Below are 24,203 nucleotides of genomic sequence, written 5' to 3' on the forward strand. Positions count from 1 at the left end.
CAGTTTCCTCCTTTGTAATATGTGAAGAATAGTAGCATTCAACCTTCAAGGCAGAGACGTGGCTTAGCTTTCTTCTCTTTACTTTAGTGCTTAGTATACTCAATGTTCAGAATTGTTGCTGGATGAAAGAAATTATGGATGCATGCATGCAAGGATCAGTGCAGCTTGCAAAGAATAACAAGATAAAGTCCAGCATAGACTCTCCTTTTAAGACCTACAGGGAAATGAAAAACAATGAAGAGGTCCGTGTGGATTGGATTTAGTCAATGGAACTATCTCAGAGCATGAACTTGTGTTTATGGTATAAACTTTCATGGAGAATGTACTCTGCTACTGGTAAAGATTAAGAGCCTTGATTTTACTAAGAGGATATGGGGTTTACACATGTATAGACTGGCAGACAATATATTTATCCTCTTCTGCCCAAAGTTTGTCCTGCTGTTGATCCTTAAGTGCCGATGCATTAAAACAATACAGCGTGGCTCACAAAACAGGTAAAAGCAGTAGAGGGAGTGGCAAGGTGTTATTTCCACCTGGATAGTCTTCCGTCTGTAGCCCCATAGAGAAGTAGATGCTTTACCTACATCCCATCAGGAGTTTGCAATGTAGTTTATAACTTCATTATTTAAAATTACTCAGTATATTTGTCTACATGGAAGCATACCTTGCTTTTTCTATAAGATATAATTGTGAGCAGTCGAGGACATTACATGGACAAGTCTGTTGGGAAATAAGATATACATTTACTGTGCAGTATTTCAGTGCTACTTTCCTTAATACGCTAGTATTATATAGAACTTAGAAATTCAATACATATCGATTATTACTTCAGAGTGTGCTAGTAAGAGATTTGGATTTTAAATCAGATTTTTTTTTTTAATTAATACTAGGACTGTGGAGGAAAAAAAACACCTGATTTCCGGAGTACTATATGGGATTAATATTTCAACATTAACAATATTGGCATTTGATTGTAATAATTTTTACCTCTATTTTCTACCTGTTGTATTAGTACTGAAGTTTAATTTGAATATGAAAGCTTGGTGAAGTGGAAGTACTGGGTTGATGATGTGGGAGTTTAGTTTCCAGGACAGACCAGTCTTGGTATTTACTTCTTATCTGTTTCCATAAATGGTTGATTCTCTTGTAATGCTCTCCATCCTGGTCGCCTCTCAGATTTGTTTTACAACCCATGAACATGCTTTAGGAAATATGAAATACCTGCATATACATTACTTTTACAATTTACAGCATTATCTCTATTGAAATCCAAAAAAGTAATGATTACCTGCACATTTGTATGCTTAAATTAAAGTTATGTGTACCTCTTGTTTTCGTTATGGTAGAGGAAAATATAATCCCTTAATTCCTTTTTTTCCCATAAAGTAGGAGTTTGCATCTTATCTAAAAGAAGGTATAGCTCTTCATAGTCTGGAAATGTTGTACCCTGTCACATATAGTAGGAAAAAAATCCCAGAGCCATATACATATGTGTGTGTGTGTGTGTATATATATATATGTATACAAATATATATATATGTATTTGCCTCTGCTAGGAAAATACAGCAATAGGAAGAGGGAATCTACCTTTAAAAGTTTATGTAATAGGAGGAAAATATTATATAAAGAATATATAATATGCACAAAAATAGCCTAACCTCAAATATTTCTTCAGGAAGAAACAAAACATTTTTTTCTTCACAAATCAGAGCTGTAATAATAAGGAATGCTCTTACTTAATTGATTTTAACAGTACTGCACAAAAGCAGAAGAGTTATGCTTTAAGAAGTCATCCTATGGGCTAATGGCCATTTGGTTGTCATAAAAGTCCTTTATTTAGCCCTCTCCACAAATAAGCGCACAGCAGGAGAAAGGACACTAGTTAGAGTGACTGGGGGATAAGTAAACAGAAGGAATGGCTGGGAGCAGTGTCATCTGGCAGAGAGCTTATTTCCTGAATCCCGTGGATCTGGTTAAAAGCCAACAGAGATGCCAATATGCTTCTGCTCAGTAAGTGCTACCAGGCTCCAGGCCACTAGGCCTGGAGGCTTGTGCGCGGTGTACTATCCAGGCGGTGCCTGCGTAGCTGCTCTGTGCCCGCGATGACCTGAGCCGGTCATGCAGAGTGACTTTCTCCTGCTCAACCAGCATCCCTTCGTTTCCATCTTATGCTGCTGATCTCCGGGCGGTTCAACGGCCTAAGCCGAAGGCAGGAGGAGCCACCGTGTGCGCTTCCTGGTTGATCCTGAACTTGTTTCAAAGCCAGGCTGACAGTCCCCAGGCTGGATTTCTCTGCGAGTTGCTGTCATGTGTGCCCCCGGCATACCCGTGTCTTCAGAAGGGTGGGAAGACGTGAAGGCTGCAGACCCCGAAGAGGGGACCATGGAGGCCCCGAGAGCAGGTGCCGGTAAGCTGGACCAGAGTCTGGGGCGTGGGAATCCCACTTCATTGTTTCTTCTGGTTGGACGCAAGTCTGTGTTTAAAGCTCCCTTTCTCTCTGTCTTTCCTGAGTAAATATTCCCAGTGTGTGTCAGGTAGGATGTGATTTTGTTCCATTTTCTCAACAGAGCCAAGTTTCCAGCTACCAACTTGATCGTCAGTCTTTCTCTCTGAAAAGACATGATGAGATTTACAAGATAGCCCTAAATATTTTAAGATGACTAATCAAATTTGTGATTTGTTTTCTTGCGTAATAGCTAAGTCCAGAAACATGTAAATATTAAATGTCACTGTTCTCTGAAAATAAGGGAAAACAATAGCTAGTTGTTTAATTGTGTGCATGACTTTTGTTTGTAGTCAACGTTTTCTGTGCTTTGCGATCACCTGTTCAAACAAAGAATGAGAAAGACATAAGTTGGAGTCATTATTAGCAGGAAATCAGTCCCCAAATAGGAAGTTTGTGTCACTTTTTCCAAGTAAGGGATCCTGAGTGCTTGTGAAAGAGCTGAAGGCTTTCCACGAGCATAGGCCTTGATGCTGACCACAGTGCCGTAGGTCGATGGTATATGTGAAGCAAGCTTACCATTGCGGTCGATGTTAGGTCTCGTACGTTCTCTCCTAAGAGAAATTGGTCTGCTGGTCTTTGGAGTGGCAGTGGTGTCACAGCTGAGTGGCAGGCTAGGAAACATGCAGCCGCAGAGAGGGATACGGGTGGTGCAAAAGGGACAGAGTGGTAGAAATGTTTTCTATGAGTAAATATTGTTAACATAAATTTCTGAATTGACGGATGAAGATGGGGTTATTTTTCCTACTTACACGTGGACAGTGGCCTCCATGAAGGACACTCATTACTCATTCTTGGAGTATGTGGTACCCAGATATGAGTGAAAGGTCCTTTAAAACAAGGTCAACCTTAGCCCCTCCTAATTTTGAGGTTCTGTTTTGAATCTGTAATTAGGAAAGCTGTGTGTACCATTTCAGAGACCTTACTTGGTTTATCAAACATCTTTGGTTAGAAATAAAATTTGTTACCATGTAGGGGACTCATAGTTACAGCAAATTAACATAAAAGTATAAGGTGGAATGAGAGGTAGGTATTAGATGACTAGCATTCAAATGATTTTATCATTTGAAACAAGCCCATTCCAGGTGCTAAGTGAGGAAAGAAAGAAATAGGAGAAGAGAAATACAAAAAAGAAATATCTCAGAAGTCAGGCACGATGATAGCCTCATGTGGTGTAAGTAAGTGCTTTAATTCCGTTGCCTATATAAGCGTATAAGATCCACAGACTCTTACATTTCCCTTGAATCAAGCTCTGCAGTGACAGGCTCAGCGGGTGGACTTGGGTACCTTGGTTGTTGAAGGTTTTGATTCTCCTTCCACTGGTTCTCCTTGGTATTCGTCCGTCTCTAGACCCTGCTGTTTGTGCGTCTTTATGACAGAGGCACAGTGGAAGAAACCAATCCAAGCCCCGTAAGTTTCGCCCCGTAAACCTGTCTGGAGAATCGTCACCGGCCCCACATGTGGCACATGGAGGTGGATGAATGTCGGCCCCCCGGCCTCACCAGTTTCCACACCAAATCACTGGCCCTTTCACGAAAGGTGGCACCACTTTGAGGTGACCTACGGATATAATCACAGCAGCTCCCACCTACCAGGTGTCATGGAAAGCTGGGCCTCCCAGTCACACGAAGCCAAGTTCAAATCCCAGCTCTGCTAGTGGTAAACCACGTGACCTTGGGCAAGTGAACTGGCTTCTCTGAGCCTCATCTGTAATATGGAGTAAATAATATTGACTTTGCCATATGCCTGTGAAAAATAAATGAACACAATTAACATGCCTATTTATCACAAGATTTGACAGAGATTCATTCACCTAATGTTTATTTCCCTTTCTCTTTCCAACCAGCAACCATGTGGCCAAATTTTTATTCAAGCAAGTTTATGAAAGCATACTTGGAAGTTTGGGGTCAAGAAAAAAAACAACAAAGATTCTAAGTAGAGATCCCAAAGCTGTATTTTTTAAGAGGAGAAAACAATGTTCGCATTAGTCCATTTGTTTCAAGCTGATATCTTGCACTTGCTTTGGTGACAATGAGTGATCCGTAGTTCAGTATTAATGTTTTCCTTATCTGGTAATTATTTTTGACCAGTATCTATAATTTAAGTAAACACAGTGCATTTAGTTTAAATAAACAAAACCTGGGTCTTAATTCTCTATTATCATTTGATCATTTCATCTTCTAAAACAAACTAGAAGCAATCTGCCCCGACTTTTCAATGATATTCCCTAGTGGATTAGACTAGAGAAGTTCGTTGTTTCTGGAAACTGAATGATATACCACGATAAACATGACATTGGAGCAGTGACATCATTTCAAAGCAGCTGTTCTGTGGTATGTGGTCCAGGGGGATCAAGAAATGTTGGGGAACTGGTGAGAAGATGGCGATCCCGTCTCAGCGAGAAAAGCCTAGTGGACCGTGAGTTGCGATTGCACAGTCATCAGAGACATGCATCTTTAAAAATACTGGAGCTGTGAGCCCACCCCATTCCCCTCGACTCCTGGCTACACCAGTTTGGGTTGTCCTTTTGCCCCCTGGAGACGATCCCCCGTGAGCGCCTGGCTGGCCGGCTGGCACAGCTAGACAAAGCGCTGTGTCCTACTTCCGGCAGGTGCTCACACACTCCTGGCTTAAGCTTCCTTCTGCCAGTTGTCTTTGGGCTGAGTAAGGTCTCAGGTAAGGAGTCTGAAAAGGGAACGATGGGTTTCACCGGGCTTGGCAGGACCACGGCCAGGGATTGAGATTGGCACCAAATCATCTTAGGTGAGTGCTCTGGGGTCCACCAGCCAGCAGGGGGCTGCTGGCCTTTGTCATCTTAGCCCCTGGGTGCCTCCATGAAATGTCACTGGGGGGATAAGAGGAGGGCCTTTTCAAGCCTCCGCCTGAGTTTTCTCTCCAGTGCTGGTTTTAAGGGACCACTGCGTTTCAAGTCTCTGCCTGCAGGAAGGTAGCTCGTCTGTGCATTGTTTCAGGAAACGGTTAATCACGGACCTACTGGAGTTTTGGTGTTTGCTAGAGTGGGGACCTCTTTAGCATAGCACAGAGCACTATAGATCAGTAATGCGGTAATCATTGAGAATCTGCACACTGCAGAGATCTGTTTTGATGACAGCAGCACTTATGGCCTTGATTAGTGTCACCGTTGTAGAATGTTGGACACTACAGGCTTTTTTTTTTTTTTTAGAATGCAAGGACCGCAGGGGCTGTTATTTAACATTCCTTTTGCACTTCCGTGGAATACTTATTGCGTTGTGAATTCGCTGTGTTGCTAGCTAGAATTTAGTGATCTGATGCCAGCAGCCTCTGTTTAACTCCTCTGATGCTGCTGTTATGTTTGCTGGGTTTCTACAGCTTCTACTCCTTCATACACTGCACTCAAGAACAGGTAAACTAAGCTCTAATATTAATCTTATGCATAAATGTAAAATTAACAGAATATTTGTTTAATTATCCAAAAGAGTAAGATATTAAAATGCTTCATTTAGATTCTATCAGTAGAGAATAAGGAATGTTTTGCTTTGAACATGGAAATTACACAGATATATTATCATTTTGAAATGCAGTGGTAATCCTCTACTTGCATTGTATGAAGTTATTTTCATGTTTTAAATGAATATCTGAAGTGTACATTTCGTTGTCTACAATTTAGTATTTAACTCTCGACTTGATATCTGTACAATAGACAATTAATTTAGAAAGTATGTATTTTCCTTTCTGATTGACCCAAGGCAGTTGTTTTCCCTGTTTACCGAATTTTACTGAAATCAGAAAGCTTCATAGTTTAATCTTCTTAAAAACAGAAAGTTGTAAGTTTGTCTGTAGATTGTTATTTCGAAGTGTTTAGACAAAGGTTGCTGAGGTCAGGTTTCCCGTGACCAACAGCCCTGATTTTAGAGCACATCGTGGAAATAACTATGTTTTTACGTGACGTTAAGCTGTGGACTAAAGGAAACCTGCTCGAATAAGGGGACCAGAGAGCCTAGACAGAAAGAAGGAAAGGGCAAAGCAGTGCTTTGGGTGTGGCAGGTTCGGGTGTGTGGCTTGGACGACAGAGCAAGCCCTCCTGGTCTCTGTTTCCATCTGCCAGTTTGATAAAGACTCTGCTGGTCTTCTCAGTAGGGATGGAATCACATTTTTCAGGTGCTCAAGATCGTCTGATGGTGATGTCTGTGCAGAAAGAGAGCCTACTGTTAAGGTTTTAAAGGGGTGCAGTCTTCTTAATAAAGAGGGACCATAGAGCTCTTTTGGCCTTTCCTTCCCTTCACAGCGTTTTAGCAGCTGAGGCTTTTCTGAAAGGGAGCTTATGGCTTTTTTGAATTAAACTGGTAAATCTCTGGACTCCGTTGAAAATCTTTTGCCAAGTAGGCGTTGAGGAGTTTGCAGCGTCCTGAGGGCACCTGCTGGCAGACTGCCGCCCAGGGAGGGGAGGGGTGGGAGGCGCCGCGGTCCCGCGGCAGCAATGCGGCACTGATGCAGAGGTGCAGGTTCTGGACGCCTGCCAGGGATGCGGGCCGTCCTCCCGCCCAGGCAGAGTGTGTGCTCTTAGGGCAGCTTCCGCCTGCTATTCTCAGCAGAGGACTTTCAAGAGGTCCCCTTCTGCGGAGGGCAAGCTTAGGATCCATAGACCAGAGGCAACTGGAAGAGCAGCTTCCAGCCACCTCCCCCTTGAGAAAGTGTGAAGCAGTTGTTTCTGCCTGTCCAGGGCTAGTTCCCGTCCACGAGTCTAGACACAGTAAATGTTGCTTTGGGGAGAACAGAAGGATTCGATTGCAAATTGAGCTGCGTGCTTGCAGGGTGGCTGATCGTCCCTCGCTGATGAAGATGGTGAATCCTGTGTTCGTGGTCATCATGATTGGGTCTGGATGACGGACAGCCACCCTTAGGGGAAGCCTGAGGCCCGGATGGTTCCACTCCCACACTGTGTGTGAGCGATGAAGGGTGAACAGCGTGGTGGACTTCTGTGTCCAGCTCTGAGGAGCCTGTCTGTGTGACTTACAGTCTCTACACGTGCACGTAGGAGGGCAGTGACTTTATGAGTAAAGTGATTCTCCGTCAGGCAGAAGATGGTCCGCTCAGGTCTCTCCCAACTTTCTGACTTTACGTGGTGCAGTTAGCCGTTGTGCGTGGTTGCAGAGCTCTTCAGGAAAAGGAGATATTCTCATTTTCAAGTGCTGTCTGTGAATGTTCCTGAGGAGAGCTCTGTCAGAGGAGTGAAGGAAGGATTTGGGAAACAAAGACGAAAATCTCAGGGAACAGCAAGTATATATTCTTCCCTATACTTCTCCAGATAATCCACAGACACTGTTAATAAATAAAATAAATACTTTCTGTTCTTCTCCATTTTCTAAGGCCAGGGAGATTGGGAAGAAGCACGTCAAATTACAACATAGAGGAATCAATGAAAGAACTAGCAGTTATCTTGTAATAATATCAATAATTAAGGAGACTTAATAATCTTGCCTGTAAATTGCAGGCTAATGAAATGGGTTTAGTTTTTAGACAGCCTGCTTCAGGTAGGCCATCTTTAGTCATTAAGAAGGGAATGGTCGTAATCATGTAATGAGTTGGTCAATTTGTTGCAGAAATGCAACCAAGAACTTTGAATGCCTAGGTAATTTAAATTAGTTGTTTCAGAGGAGGTTTTATATGAGTTGTATACATTTTAAAGACCTGGAAGATAAATTCTGACAAACTCTGAACATTGAACAAATTTTAAAGCTGACTTCAGAGAAAGGGGGCATATTGATAGTAACAGATGGTGGATTCTAGCAAACATGTTCTCAATAGGATAAGATCTGTTATAGATTTTAGACTTACTAATAGCTTTTGGAGGGTTTTTTTTTTTTTGGTAACAAGAAGCTGTTAGCCTTGCAATGTTTTTTTCTTTCTCTCTTTTTTTTTTTCTCTAGAGAATCCTTAGCCCTTGAAGCTTACTCTTAACTTCTAAGCAGGTCCAAATTGGAACAATTTTTTATCCACTTTGAAGCTTTACTTTTATTTAAAGATTATGTTTTCTCATAATTTATTTCGATTATATAAAGTTTATTACTTCTTCTGTACTTTCCCTTTTAGCAAATGTCTTTGAAATCAAGGCACTTGTCAGTGAAGAGTAGCACATTGGTACATAGTATTTCTCTTGCCTAGTGATATTCAAGGCTTTTAAAAATATGCTTTATTAGAGCCTTGATAGCTCATGAAATTGCTTTCTGATATGAATTCCTTTGCCCTCTGTATGTAACCACAAAGTTCATTTTCCCTGAGTACGGTTTCTGGTTTTCCTGAGTGTCTAGCTTAAATAGGGGTCTTAATTCAAGCCTCCCGCTGAGGCTCGGGCCCTGCAGGAGGGGATCATTCCGGGAGCTAGAGAGAAGGCACCTGGGCAGTATAGCAGGTCCCCGGCTGAGTCACTCCTTCATCCAGACTCGTGAATCCTTTGCTCTTAATTTGGGTACGGATCATGGACCCTTAAGAGAAGTAGAGGATGCAACGTGCTCTCCCCAGAAAAACACTTAGGCACACAAAACTTTACACACGATCTTAAGGATCGTATTGATCTCTTGGGTCTAATCAGAGACCGTGTACAAGGGCTCACATAATCCAGATTATAAAGCTTTCCTTAAAGATCACAAAAGCAAAGTACTTGACCTTCGGTGGTAGAAAAAGTCCTGCCTACCTGAAGGTAACCCATTTCTGTTCCACAGTTTGTGGATAAACCCGAGGTCCTCCAGCCACTGTGCGGGAATGGGGGAGAGGGGCAGGGCCCCTGCCAGTGGGTGCTAGCTGGGGTGAGCAAAGACCCTGGCCCGCTGGAGGTGGGCCCCAGGGCCCAGGCCCTGCCTGGGAAGACCTGCTTCAGACTGCTGTTGCTTAAAAAAACTTAATTACCGTTTGATATTTTCGTGAGCTCTGTTATTGCAGGTCATAGTAGAGAAAGAAAATCCTTTCCAAGCTTAACTCTCTACAAGATAAATAAATGATTAGATATATAGATATAGGTAAATGGATTAGGAATGACTGAAAATTCAAATATAACAGAGCATGCCAGCATTATTTCACTGCACCTGGAGGGCCGGCCAGGGCTTTTTTCTGTTCCATACGGCTTGACAGAGACTAGTTTTTTCCTGACAAGTTAAGTCTCTTTGACCAATACACTGTGATGCTCTGATTTCAGAGGCTAGTCTTATTCTAGCTCAGACGCATAGTTATAGAAATCTCTGTGTAAGGTTTGCTTTAGTCTATGAGATTTTACTGTAGTCAGCTATTCAGTGAAGGCATGAAAGTGATACAACAATTGAGCACAAATTAAAAGTCTCCAAAATATTGGTTTAATCTGAAGGCCCTTAGAGGACTGGTGAGAAACCCAGGTTTTGTTCTGAGGAGAAGAATCCCTCTTTGGAGTTTTCGCTTGAAGTCGTGCCTATTGAGTTTGCTGTACAGAATCTCTGAACACACTGTGTTTAGTCTCCACCAGCCCTGGCTGCTTTTACAAAGGTCGATGACGGTGGTACGTTGTTTGTGTCTGTGACTTAAAAACACATCTGGATATTTGATCTCAAATGTGATGCAACGATAATTACACTGAACAGAGACGGTAGCAGGCCCAAAGATGTGTGTGTGTGTGTGTGTGTGTGTGTGTGTGTAATTTTTTGTCATTAAAATTGTTTGTACATCACTTTGGAAAACAAAAACAGAACTGTCGAAATTCTTAGTAAAAAGTAAAATTGTGAAGGCTAGCAAGATGTTGTCTTTCAGTGTTTCGGCCCCTTCCCACATTACTCTTGCCAAGCAAGAGTAATAGAGAGTTTCTCCTTTGAAAAATAAGTATTTAGCCATTAAAATACAGTTGCAACAATTACCTTAATCCAAGTTCTCTAAAACTACATTTCGAATATGAATAATAAGCCATTTTTACCTAAAACTAAATGCTACTTACCCTCTTGCCAGGTAGAAAGAAAATGAGGTTGAGTTTGGGAGATGCTACTAATTGACTCATTTTAAAATGGAGATGAGCCTTTAATTTGATTTAAAGTATGTATTGAATAAGCCTCTGTGTATTTGGGGAAAGTTTAAGGTAAACTCTGATTGTTTTCTTAACATTGGAACGATTATACTCACTCTAGTATCTTGGTACTTCAGGTAGATTCTATTCATTTCTCCAGCCCCTTCTTGCTGTGATCAGGAAGGCATTTTAGCTACAATATAGGTTTCTTTATATGGAAATAGGTGCAGTATCATGACCGTATGCTGTTCAGATCATTGAAGTTATTTGATCAATCTTGAATGTGCTCATATTTATTGGGAGAAATTATTTAAGATTTTTTTATGGATTTATAAAATTTGCATTAGAAAACACATGTGAAAAATTACTGCTTTTAGCATTATTGAAATAACATTCAATTTAACCATTTCATGAAAGAGATAAAGGTAATTTCAATTTTCAGATTCAGTGTCACTGAAAATTTTACACATCAGTGCTAACACTACTCAGTTTCAATGTTTTCACCAAATATCTGTTAACTTCATAATTTAATTCTGTCACATACTCAGTCCCCTAGAAAAGATAGTTTTGTTTGCTTTGCTTTGCTCTTACTTGAGAGACATCTATTTTGGTAAGAATCTTTGGAAGACAATTTAGCCACTCTGTATATAGGACATTATACAAAGAGCAATTAACCCTATATTTTCCTTTTTCTGTACTGCATTCACAAAATGTCAAAATATAACATTCAAAGAGCGAAAATAAATAATATTTATAGTGCATGAATCCTTACTTTAATACCCGATAAGTCTAAAACAGTTTTTGATAAACAGTTACTACATGTTTCTGTTTTTCCTAGTATTGATGAGTAATGACTTAATTTTGGAACTGTGGGAACTCAACCTCAAATCCCTGGATGGCTGAGTTTTCAAATATGCTGAATATTTGCCAGCCACCTTGTTATTGATGCTATGCATTTATATTTTCTTAATTAAAATATTTCTCATCAGAATTGCAGCTTACTGTCTTTTTTGTTGTTGTTTTAAAGCAGGAAGGCAGAAAAGAGTGTTTCATCTTGTTTTTACAAAAGTTTATATGCCATAAAGTCATTTGTTTAGTTGTCGCCTAATGGATATTGTTTTTTTTGTCTGTTTGTTTGCTTTTTGTTTTTAACATCTTTATTGGAGTATAATTGCTTTACAATGGTGTGTTAGTTTCTGCTTTAACAAAGTGAATCAGTTATACATATACATATATCCCCATATCTCTTCCCTCTTCTGTCTCCCTCCCTCCCACCCTCCCCATCCCACCCCTCTAGGGGGTCACAAAGCACCGAGCTGATCTCCCTGTGCTATGCATGCGGCTGCTTCCCACTAGCTATCTATTTTACGTTTGGTAGTGTATATATGTCCATGCCACTCTCTCACTTTGTCCCAGCTTACCCTTCCCCCTCCCCGTATCCTCAAGTCCATTCTCTAGTAGGTCTGTGTCTTAATTCCTGTCTTGCCCCTAGGTTCTTCATGACCATTTTGTTGTTGTTGCTTTTTAGATTCCATATATATATGTGTTAGCATACGGTATTTGTTTTTCTCTTTCTGACTTACTTCACTCTGTATGACAGACTCTAGGTCCATCCGCCTCACTACAAATAACTCAATTTCGTTCCTTTTTATGGCCGAGTAATATTCCATTGTATATATGTGCCACACCTTCTTTATCCATTCATCTGTTGAGGGACACTTAGGTTGCTTCCACGTCCTGGCTATTGTACATAGAGTTGCAATGAACATTGTGGTACATGACTCTTTTTGAGTTACAGTTTTCTCAGGGTATATGCCCAGTACTGGGATTGCTAGGCTGTATGGTAGTTCTATTTTTAGTTTTTTAAGGAACCTCCATACTGTTCTCCATAGTGGCTGTACCAATTTACATTCCCATCAACACTGCAAGAGGGTTCCCTTTTCTCCACACCCTCTCCAGCATTTACTATTTGTAGACTTTTTGATCATGGCCATTCTGACTGGTGTGAGATGATATCTCATTGTAGTTTTGATTTGCATTTCTCTAATGATTAATGATGTTGAGCCTCCTTTCACGTGTTTGTTGGCAATCTGTATATCTTCTTTGGAGAAATGTCTATTTAGGTCTTCTGCCCATTTTTGGATTGGGTTGTTTGTTTTTATGATATTGAGCTGCATGAGCTGCTTGTAAATTTTGGAGATTAATCCTTTGTCAGTTGCTTCATTTGCAAATATTTTCTCCCATTCTGAGGGTTGTCTTTTCACCTTGTTTATGGTTTCCTTTGCTGTGCAAAAGCTTTTAAGTTTCATTAGGTCCCATTTGTTTATTTTTGTTTTTAATTTCCATTTCTCTAGGAGGTGGGTCAGAAAGGATCTTGCTGTGATTTATGTCATAGAGTGTTCTGCCTATGTTTTCCTCTAAGAGTTTTATAGTGCCTGGCCTTACATTCAGGTCTCTAAACCATTTTGACTTTATTTTTGTGTATGGTGTTAGTGAGTGTTCTGTTCTCATTCTTTTACATGTAGCTGTCCAGTTTTGGATATTGTTTTAACATCAGTTTATTATGTTGCCTGGTAAGACAGTTGTGTTCTCAGAGCTCCTCACAGTATCAAAATGTTGAGGGCATGTAGAGCCTTAACCAATTTGTTTAGTTTGTTTTTGTACTTTTAAATTTCTCTGTCCCTTTCCCTGTGAATTCTTATTGATGCCAATATGCTTGTCTGTAGCAACCCTTACTTGCTCTTTTACAATGTGCATCTTCGGTGGTCCTGTGGGATCGAATGCCAGAGAAACTGTCTTATGATTGTGACTAAAATTATGAGTGAAGGCCTACTGGGTTTTTGAATGAATTAAGTCTGGGAGCTCAGATTTGTGATACTGGTTTTTGCCAGAAGAGAAGCCTTTTTCACTTGCTTTCCATTCTTTGGCAAGATTCCCAAGTAAGGTACAATGATTTGCTATTTACTGAATGCTGTGGTTTAAGCTCAAGACAAGCTAACATCTGTACATCAATTGCATTTTAGTTATTTCTCATGGCAGGAAAGATATTTTGAGATTGATGGATGGAAAAATCTATACTTTAATGAAAGCAGGCTTTACAATAAATATATTAAATAATGTTTTGTGCATATTCATTCAGTTTTATTTTAATTCCCACTTTAAGGTCTACCTTTGTACCAAAAGTGACTTAACGTTTCTACCAAATGTAAAAATACAGCCATATGGAATCAGTGAAAAAACGTGTAGAAAAGATCCGTGACAGAGACTGAAGATAGACATTTCAGCTGTAGGTTTAACCATGAACATCCTAATACATGTGCTTTGAGAAAAATGTCATTAGTTAAAAATGTATAGCATCCATAACACGAAAGTTAACCAGTTGTAGGAGTGCTCACTGATGCGTCCTGATGCGGACGCCAGAAAGACGCTTCTTGCGTGTGGTTTCATGGAGAAGGTGCTCAGTAGCAGCAGCGTTGTCTGCGTGATGATCTGTATAATACATAACATGTTGAAGGACAACATGGTAAAAGAACAGTGGGGCAGGGCTGGGATACAGCGCAGCCCGGGCGCGTGGCTGGTGGTCCGGGTTAATGCACAGCTAGATTTTAGAACAGCTCAATGGATTCACTGCATCTCCCTCACCAAGACCTCTGTGCACATTATTGTGTTGAGCTAAACATTTCAGAAATATCCAGGGACAGGGTGTTCCAGCACATGTCCTCCCTGATCTGGGCTTGGGTACGTCAGTGCAGCTGGGTGACTGTGGAGTTCTTTGTTTAAACAGCCAGCGTCCTGGGCGTCCTGAGTGGAACCTGGTCCTTCTCAGGACGGCACCTGACCTGTGAGCAGTCAAGAAACCACCTTGAATACTTTGAAGGCCGGTGAGGCATCCTGATGTTTTAAAGTAACAGGCTTTGGTATGCAGGTTTAATCTAAGAGGAATATATTTTGAAATTACTATATTGGAAATGTAATTCTGGACTCATTCATCCCAACCTTAAATATTCGGGGCCTCTGGGAGAGAATCCCTTTCCCGTGTCAGTGGTTTCAGCTCCTCTGAGGTGAGATGTCTCGGTAATTAGCAGTGCGTATCCTGTGCACACGTGTTTGCGAGGATGCCTCTTCACTCCGTGTGCTTTGTGCTTTGTTACCTGTATCGCTCGCTCCCGTCACCTGGAGTGGGGGCCCAGCTGAAAGGTGGTGACATTGGACAGCTTGACCGCTTTGGTGCTGTGGCAGAGATCTAGCCCAGTGACCTTGCAGTGTTTTGCTTCCTGTTTTCCCGTGGCTATAATTTTGAAGGTGTACTTACCAGTTTTCTCTAGAGTAACACGGAGGCATAAAATGTTCTCCAAATTGCTATGCCGAGTGATTTCCCACCACCAGTCAAGGAACTTCCAACTTAAAAAAAAAGTCCTGTAGTAGATCTAGAAATTATTTGCTTGCATAGCCAAAATAAAAACAAAGACAAACAAACAACAAAAGAAAAGAAAACAAGAAAGGAGAAAAAACCCCAATATTTATGGTAACTTACTTGGCGGGAGGAGGCTCTGGTTTCAAAACATCTCTTTCTGTTACCAAAATGTTTGCTAGGGTGAATTTATTTTCTACTGTTTTATAGCTTCACAATATATTTTTTTTTATTATTTTTCAAAAATTTTATTGGAGTATAGTTGCTTTACAGTGTTGTGTTAGTTTCTGCTGTACAGCAAAGTGAATCAGTTATACGTACACATATATATCCCCTCTTTTTTAGATTTCCTTCCCATTTAGGTCACCACAGATCACTGAGTAGAGTTAGTTCCCTGTGCTGTACAGTATGTTCTCATTAGTTATCTATTTTATACATAGTAGTGTGTATGTCCCCATCTGCTAGTTCATCCCACCCCTCCTTCCCGCCTTGGTATCCATAAGTTTGTTCTCTACATCTGTGTCTCTATTTCTGCTTTGCATATAGCTTCACAATATATTTTTAAATGGTAAGCAGTATCAAAAGAACTTCCGTTTTGTTCTGTACACCCTCAAAATTCATCTTTGTCATCATTTGAGTATTATTCTTGTTATTTATCTCATTAAAACCAGGATAGTGTATTGATCTCCCTAATTTTCTGTCTCTGGGATGTAAAGGCAGGCGGAAGTTGATTGGACCGTCAGGATTATTGCAGTGGTTACTGTTTGGCTAGGGTTGCCTGGGCATGAGGTCTGGATAAAGACTCGCATTTTCCTTGATCAGAGATATTTGCATCCAGGGTTCTTTCTTGTAACGTCTATGCTGTGACCTCACCCAGTGCTACAGCTTCTGAAACCTTCGGGTAACACCCAGTCCCCAGACAATGAAAACAAATAAACCCCGGTTTTTTCCACAGGATTTCTTGGCTGGTTGTTCCGAGACTTTGCACGTGACAGCTGGTCTGCCCGTGAATGGATTACTCAGTGTCACAGAGGAAGCCTGGTCAGTTGGAAGGTGGCAGGGACACCTCCCTCCTATAGGCAGCAACCTCCCCCTGCCATGGGAAAAGGGAAGCAGCGTCCCTAAGACTGTGAATTTGGGGATCTGCTCCCAAGGGTGCTTCGCTACGCTTTCTATATGTAGATTCTGGGGAAGAAATGGCTCAGTCGTGGGGCCTCAAACCATGTTTACGCATGAAATTTATTTTTCTCTGAACTGTTCTCCATGCACATCCTTTTGCACTGTCATCAGTGACCTCAGACCTTTCTTTAGGTACATTTGTATTGTTATGTAATATGGATAATAAATACAGTCTGCTCTAGATTTCCTGAGGGCCATAAGCATCCTTATTTTATTATTCTAGGGCACAAAGGGGTGTGTGTGTGTGTGTGTGTGTGTGTGTTTTCTGTTGTTGTTGCGCAGAACTTTCAGAAATTTGAATTTACTGACTTCTTTGGAAGCCTGTGGTATCAGGTCTATGTGGAGATGTGGAGGTAAAGGACACAGACATCACTGCTGTGGGAGTATTTCTTTCTTTTTTTTTTTTTTGCGGTACGTGGGCCTCTCACTGTTGTGACCTCTCCCGTTGCGGAGCACAGGCTCTGGACGCGCAGGCTCAGCGGCCATGGCTCACGGGCCCAGCCGCTCCGCGGCATGTGGGATCTTCCCGGACCAGGGCACGAACCCGTGTCCCCTGCATCGGCAGGTGGACTCTCAACCACTGCGCCACCAGGGAAGCCCAATGTGGGAGTATTTCTGAACCCTGAAACTTCACATAGTCTCAAAAATATAAATTTCTGTGACCTTTAAAACTAGGAAAATCTGTTTACTCTCTGAAATAGCTTTTTATTTCTCCATGTCTTTTAGGCCATTTAAAGTAAATCCACAAAATTTTCTGTGCTTTCGCAAAGCCCCAGCATCCAGAGTGACCCTGTTACAGATTTAAATTGACAGGTTTTTTTCTTAAAACCATCAATCTTGTTATGATGTAGATGATTTTGTTAGGAATATAAGCTAAAAAAAGGGAATATTAGAAGGTTAGGAATCTTATAACCTATAAGTTTAACCTATATTAAACCTATTTAATATAAATATTAAAATATATTCCATAACTAACGTCTGTACAAAATAATTTTAAGATAATACAGGCTGGTTTCAAAAAAACATTTTCAGGGATATCTTTGAGTCATCAGAGAAAAAATATGAAGAGATAAAATAGCCTACTTGTTTCGTGATATGGAGGATTTCAGTCACAAATATGTTGCTTATACACCAAAAACGTTTTATTTTCTCACATGAAAATATGATCATATAAAGAAGAAATGACAAAATGCTTATTTTCAGATGAAGGGTACATTGCGCAACCTGGTCAAATTAATTACTTCAAATATTTGGGGTTAGGGTAATCTGTATACATCTCAATGTATAGACAACCTCACTAAAAAGGTAACCATTTTCTCAATCCCCCGGGTTCCCACTGGCTTTGTGGAAATTAACAGGAAGATTCCCGCCACTCTGTCTGTGTGTGATGGCTCCTTTTCTCACCCTGTAACAATCAGGGTTAAAGAAATATTCCTTTCTTCTGAGCCCTTGAGCATCTGTTGTATACCAGGCCAATTATTAATTTTTATAAACAGAGTGACTTTAACAGTCTTCTAAACCCATTTCGAGTCATCCAGTGGAAAGATTACTGATACCACTCGTATTTTAGCTATGATTGCTATCTATCAGTCTGATCTCTAACAGTGTGATTTCTTATTCCTAATCTCGATTATGTAACTAGACAATACAATCTATTTCTAAAGTCCTTTACAGTTTACAAAACTGGCATATCTCATTTAAGCCTCATGGAACTTTTGTGCGGAAGTGGCATCATCCCCATTTCATAGGAGAGGACGAGGATTATAGAAATGAAGAGATGGTATCACGATAAAGCCCCTGATATGGCAGGGTTAGGGTGAGACTCACAAGTCTCTAGCTTCCAGTGCAGTGCTCTTTTTACACCACAGCTGGGTTTTATATGTTTTATAGAAACAACATAATTTTAAATATTAGGTTAGATGATACTGTTAATAGAGAAATTAAAATATAGGGAGGTTCTCTGACTAGTCAAGGTTTCAAAAAAGTAAACTGTGGGGCAGAAAAAATATTATTACATGATGTTAGAATCGACAGAAACACTTGTCAGTGTTATCATTGGAAATACTTTTCAGTGTATATTTTTACACTCCAATGGACGCTGGCATTTCTGGGGTGCTTTACAGTTTATATAGCACTTCACGTGCATTATCTCATCCTACCCTCGAAAGAACACTGGGATGCTATAGAAGTTATTATCTCCAAAGTTGAGGGATTAATTGATACGATGGAGCTCAGAATTCAGCCAGAAGTGTTGATTCTGAGTTGCACAAAACTGCTTTGTAGAATTGTGTGGTGGTCGGGTTGACATTCCCAAAATTAGCTCTCAAATTCGCCAAACAATACATATAACCACCTCTACCAAATATGCTTACAAAATTCTCCTTTCCCAGATCATCTACCAGCCTTCTTGCCTGTGCCCTAAGATTATAAATCACAGAGACAGCATCACAGGTCCTCAAGCAAATATTTAATCTTTCTCTAGAGATAATTCAACTCTGGAGGTTCTATTCAATATAAATAATTTCTGAATGCAAACATCTTTGACACCTCATTAACTTAATAACTAAGAGTTGATGCATTTACTTGAACTGTCAAATTAATAAACCAAAGAGAGAGAGACGGTGGTATCATTGGTTCTATGATAGAAACAGAGCACATTGTGAACAAATGAGGATTTTGAAAGTGAAACTTGTAAGGTGCATTTGGAGAACAGCTACTTTTAACTAATCCCTAAAAGCTGGAGACAATGTAATTCTTCCAAGGAATGACAGTTGGTGTGTGTGACCTGGGCCCGCACCAGAAACTGGTGTTCCTTAGAATTATTTCAGTTCCTTAGAATTATTGAAAAGGTTTTTGCTTGAAGACCACTAGTTTGGAGATGCCACCAGCCCTGCCTCAGGCCTTGCATTCAGGGGACACAAATCTGCGACTTAATTACACAGCATTTGCCATCAAATTGTGGGGTGGACATTGGATTCTGAATGAAATCACCAAAAAATATTTGAGGACCAAAGCTGTTCTATACTAGGAACTTAGACTGACAGGAATTCGATTGTGAAGGACAAGTTACTGATTTTGCATCCGTACCCATAGTATTTATTACTTCACACATTATGTGGTTAATGATTAAATTCAACACATACATGTTCCCATTTTATTTTAGTGCCTGGATACTAAGTCCTATTAAATAATATTTGTTTTTTATCCCTGACTGTTAAATAAAACTTGGTAAATTCAGGCTTTCTGGGGCTCTGCTGTATAGAAAATTATTGCTGACTGATTTCACAGTTAGCTCCATTATTGTATATAATTTCAGGGTAGGTGTGAATATACTTGCCCTTTGCAGGCATAGAACTCTCTAAAATGAACTTCTAAAATATGAGGAAACTATTCAAAATGGCATTTTCGTGATATGAATCAGAAGTTAAGATTTTATCTCAGTTCTTAGACTTCACATTTTACTTCCTGTTTATGAAAATGTCCTTGTACAGTATTAAAATGGATTAAAGTGGATATTTTTATCATATTATAACCAAAGCAATATTTGTTAACTCGTGTGCTAATCATGGGACACAGTGTTAAAAATACCCAACTTTGTCTCAAATTAAAACCTCGTTCTTAGAACTGAGTTGGCTTTTGCATATGCACTGTGTATAGACATACAATAAATGTGTTTTTGCCCAGTATTTTAATTTGTCTAGTGTTGTGCTGTAATAGAGTACCCTAGGATTCATCTAATTTTATTGAGTCTCAACAAACACCCTGCTGTAGATTATAAACAAAAATAAAAGAGTAAAAATTTAAAGAGGTGTACGAAAACTCTGGGAAGGACGGTTCTTCTGATTTTTGGTCCATGATTTTTATAATTGTTTTGAATGGTGACAATCTGTCCTATGTAGGAAGAACAACTGATTTTTTGAGATGAGAAGTAGCAAAATTATGGATATGTATTATAGATTGTTCAGTTACTGTGAGTTGATCTTGGAATTGCTTTGAGTCCCATCTTTTATCATCATTATAATGACGTTAAAAATACATTATGTATGTTTTCTGGTGATGGAAAAGTCCAGATTTTCTAATGCTTCAAGGCTTTGGTGTTGATAACCTTTCCTTGACTACTCGCATGTTAGATGGGCATTCCACTTGGTCAACGGTAGCTGCTATGTAAACTGTGAAATAGGTATTTAATGTGTGAAATTAGCTATGGTTCTCTCCTGACAGTTTTAATATACCCATACAGACTCAACCATGCATCTGTATTATTTAGAAGGTATTTTTATTCGTTGCCTTCGATTGGTCTTATTGGAATCCACTGTGCTTTGACATTAGCTATCACAAGGTACAAAAATTTAACTCATAGAGATGCATGTTTATGTATTGTTAACATACTCTTCGTAATGACCTGGGTTTAGGAAGAGGTAGTTCTCTTTACAGAAAGCTCATGTGTCCTTAGCTGACTTTTATTTGTGCAATGAAAGCTGTCTGCTTACTTATGAAGTGTAATTAACCTGCTTTTTCACAAGGAATAGGATAAAAGTCTGTTTTTCATGTTTTCACAAAAAATTAATGCTCAAATTATAACACTTCATTGGACTTGGATATTTATGAACTTGCCATTTCAGTTGACAGAAGCATCTATATCCTGGATTTAAATTAATGACAATAGTAAATTTATTCCTTTACAGTTGTATTGAGCACTAGAACCAAAATGCTTTTGCATCAATTCCATAAGCAAATACCATGCATTTATCATTTTGTAGCTATGCCACCTGGCAACCAGTATCTTTAATCACCTATTAGGAAAGTAATCAAGGAAAATGATTTATATTAATGAAATACTAGAGCCTGAATATTTTAGGGGGGAGTTTTGTTGAGTGTCACTTCTATTAATAATAGAGAAATGTGTCTTATAAAGACAAATTAGAGTACTTAAAACGTCAATATCTTTACAATTTAATAATACATGGAAAGAAGAAACACATATAGTTTAAAACTACATATTTAGATTTTAGAATGTACTTTTTGTAAATCTTTAAGCAAAAATGTTATATTTTAATGGGTGATGATGAAATTAGTTCTAAGAAAGCTGTCAAAAACTGTTCAGAAAGCGAGGGAAGTGTAACTGTGTACTAAAATATATGCAACTCTTAGTGTATGCTGAAATACTTAATGTCTCTTTTAGACTTACATTTATTAGTCATTTTTAGTAGATTTCCAAAACTGAAAAACAGAATTTTTAGAGCTGCAAAATCGGTTCCCTTCATATGAGCACTAATGTAAGAATTAGTTCTGACTGAACACCTGAATGGCCTGGCAAGCTGTATACATACATATGTATCTCCCATCTTAAGCCAGTTAAATTAGACTCTCCATTCACGATCATTATCCTACACAGCTTACAGATGACAGAAAACCACTGCCTGAAAGCAGTCTTTTCATAATCAACTGTGCTCGGTATCATTACCGAATTGTACTGGAAACATCACCTTTCAGCTCTTTGCATATAAGGAGCCCTTTTTGCCCAGCAGACATTCATCAGATACCAATATCTAGATTTTCTCAGGAAAAGGTGAGTGAAACAAGGTTGGACCCCCTACGAGGAGCTGGAAGATGAGCCAGATAAGGACCCCAAGGAGTCCAGTTTCTAAGATCTAAGTCAGTTCCTTCAAGACACAATGAACTGGTTCCTTGAAGCCTTTAAAATAGGAAGGATTTTTGTCATTTCTTTAAACCTTAAAGACTTCTCAAAGCAGCTTCCACCTTAATGACTAATTTTTCTTCTTCAAGCCTCACAAATATCTCAGTGGGTCTATTAATTTGTCACAGTATTTCAGAATGAATCGACATTTAATGAGTCATCAGCCTTATTACTAGGTTTGTGAAATTTTAGGGAGAAAGCCTTATGAATTGCAACAGTCTTTTGAATAATCTTGGTAGTTACTACTGAGTAGTAATTTTAATTTTATTATTATTTTAAATAGTTTTTCTTTCAAGAGGAATAGTGCCATAATACTAAAGGCAAAGCAACTTTAAAAATAAGCACATGAAGTTTCACAAACAGTAAAAATAAAGGAGGAAAAAACACCTTTCCTTTCACAACTTTCCTTATATCCCATTAACTGAGGTGGTTCAGAAGAATATTAGAAATCTATAGTCGCCAAGCCATGTATACCTTTTAAAGTATATGATTATGAGAAGGATATGAACTCCATGTGGAGTAAATTTTAACAGAATATAGTTTCTTAGAATATACTGCTGTTATCTACATGCCATATTTGAAGAGCATTCTAGTATTTATTGTAGGATATATAGATATATATTTATTTATTGTAGGATATATATCATTCTACTAAGAAATTGTGCCTGCAGATTTTAAACTTGTTTTTTTCATTTTCTATGATATTTCTTTTATGGTGCCTGAATTTGCCATGCCTGTCATCTACATTAAATTCTTTATTTATAACCTTCACAGACAGCATCCAAAACATATTTTCCTAACAGTGAGCTAGACATCTCACTGTTAGCAGGCATGCTTTACTCACTCTCCTAATATTCTTCTCTTGGAAGAAAATTTTTCATTGATTGAATCTGATATTTAAAATGTAAAAGGTCATTTATTCTCATATGGTTACCCACTCTGGCCTTTCTGCCTATGCAAATACAGCACTGCTGCTTTCCATTAATTTTTTTCTCTCTTTTTTTTTCTCAAACGCTTTCTTTCACATTATATTTTGAAGCCAAAAAAATCAAACTAAAGGTTCATAAGTTCATGTTTACAAAGTTAGGATTTTTTAAAGTCTTTTTTATGACTTTAGTGAAAGTGAATACTTTGTCATTTGTATGTACTCTTTTGCTGAACGTTATTCTGGACATTTAACTTTCAACACCATGTCCTAAAAAAATGTGTGCCCAGTTGTAGAGACCAGAGAATAAGTTTGAAAGATATGATGAAGTTCACAAGAGTTGAAGAGGAGGCACTAAATTTTAATACTTAGTTCAGTGAATACAGTTCTAGCCAACATCCCTAATGACCGTCTGTGCCTTGGCATGGGTAGTCCTCTGAGGGGATGGGGGTGGAATAACCTAGATCTGGCTGTACTTTTTATGTGTTTCTGGACCGAGAGTAAAAGATAACCTTCCCCTTGTATGACGTGCATCTGTGGCACACATTCATTCCGGGCGTCCAGGTCACAGCCTGTGCAGTGCAGGTGTGTATCATCCTGAGATGTACACACTCGAGATTACGATATTCATAACCCTTTACTTTACAGATTGAAGAAGTTGCGTGTAAAGTATTCCTTCTCCACGTGAAAGCCATTACGCTTTTCATTCTCTTCCTACTGTGCAGGTGACTTGGATTATTACTGGCTGGATCCCGCCACGTGGCATAGCCGGGAAACATCACCTATTAGCTCAGTAAGCATTCTGGGAGGGAGATTTGGGAGTTCAGGGACTATGTGTGCTGTTCGTTATCCTTTGTTGATACGTGATAGATAGTAATCTTATTCTGCTCCATTTTACATTTTATGAAAGTATTGATTTCATTTGACAGTACAGTTCTGAAGAAAAAAACAGTATCACTGAATAATAACCAATTTTAAAGTAACCAACAGCAAGTGTTAAATAACGGCTGTAGGTAGATGAGATATTATTTGGTTAATGATGTCAACATTAACAACTCAAAATATAGAATCGATTTGATTTAGGTAAGCAGATATATTTTAAAATTTCAATTCCTTTCACTTCAGAACCATATTTTAGAGATGTACTTAGTTACTGACTACTTTTAGAACAATTTAGTATAGTAAGTACCTATTGCAAATAAAATATAGCACTAAAAGAAAATTGTTATAAGTCAAGGATAGAGCCCACCAGAATAAAGAGTTCCCTCAGAGTGTCCTTAAATGAGGAAGTCGCACCATGCTACAACCAATAATTATGTGTCTGTAGGAAAGAAAACAGCTGGTTTATCTTTTATAACTTTGTTCATGTTTTAATAGCATCCTGTAACGTGGCAGCCATCTAAAGAGGGGGACCGATTAATTGGACGCGTTATTCTTAACAAGAGAACAACCATGCCCAAAGAATCAGGTGCATTACTGGGTCTGAAA

General features: G+C 39.2%; 1 protein-coding gene across 3 annotated transcripts in view; it reads left to right on the top strand.

The window, feature by feature from the left end:
- Positions 1–2,307: 2,307 nt before the first annotated feature.
- The window catches only part of LOC111183251 (regulating synaptic membrane exocytosis protein 1), a 189,844-nt gene continuing 167,948 nt past the window's right edge, over positions 2,308–24,203 (top strand). For all 3 annotated transcript variants that reach the window (XM_022590440.2, XM_022590437.2, XM_022590445.3), the window contains exons 1-3: positions 2,308–2,407; positions 23,441–23,508; positions 24,093–24,203. In XM_022590440.2, the coding sequence (XP_022446148.1) occupies positions 2,308–2,407; positions 23,441–23,508; positions 24,093–24,203 (279 nt within the window). The remainder of the gene's footprint in view (positions 2,408–23,440; positions 23,509–24,092) is intronic.

This window comes from Delphinapterus leucas, chromosome 12 (assembly GCF_059928025.1).
Source record: "Delphinapterus leucas isolate spDelLeu-1000000601 "Yukka" chromosome 12, BTC_Dleu_Yukka2, whole genome shotgun sequence".
NCBI classification, from domain to species: Eukaryota; Metazoa; Chordata; class Mammalia; order Artiodactyla; family Monodontidae; genus Delphinapterus; species Delphinapterus leucas.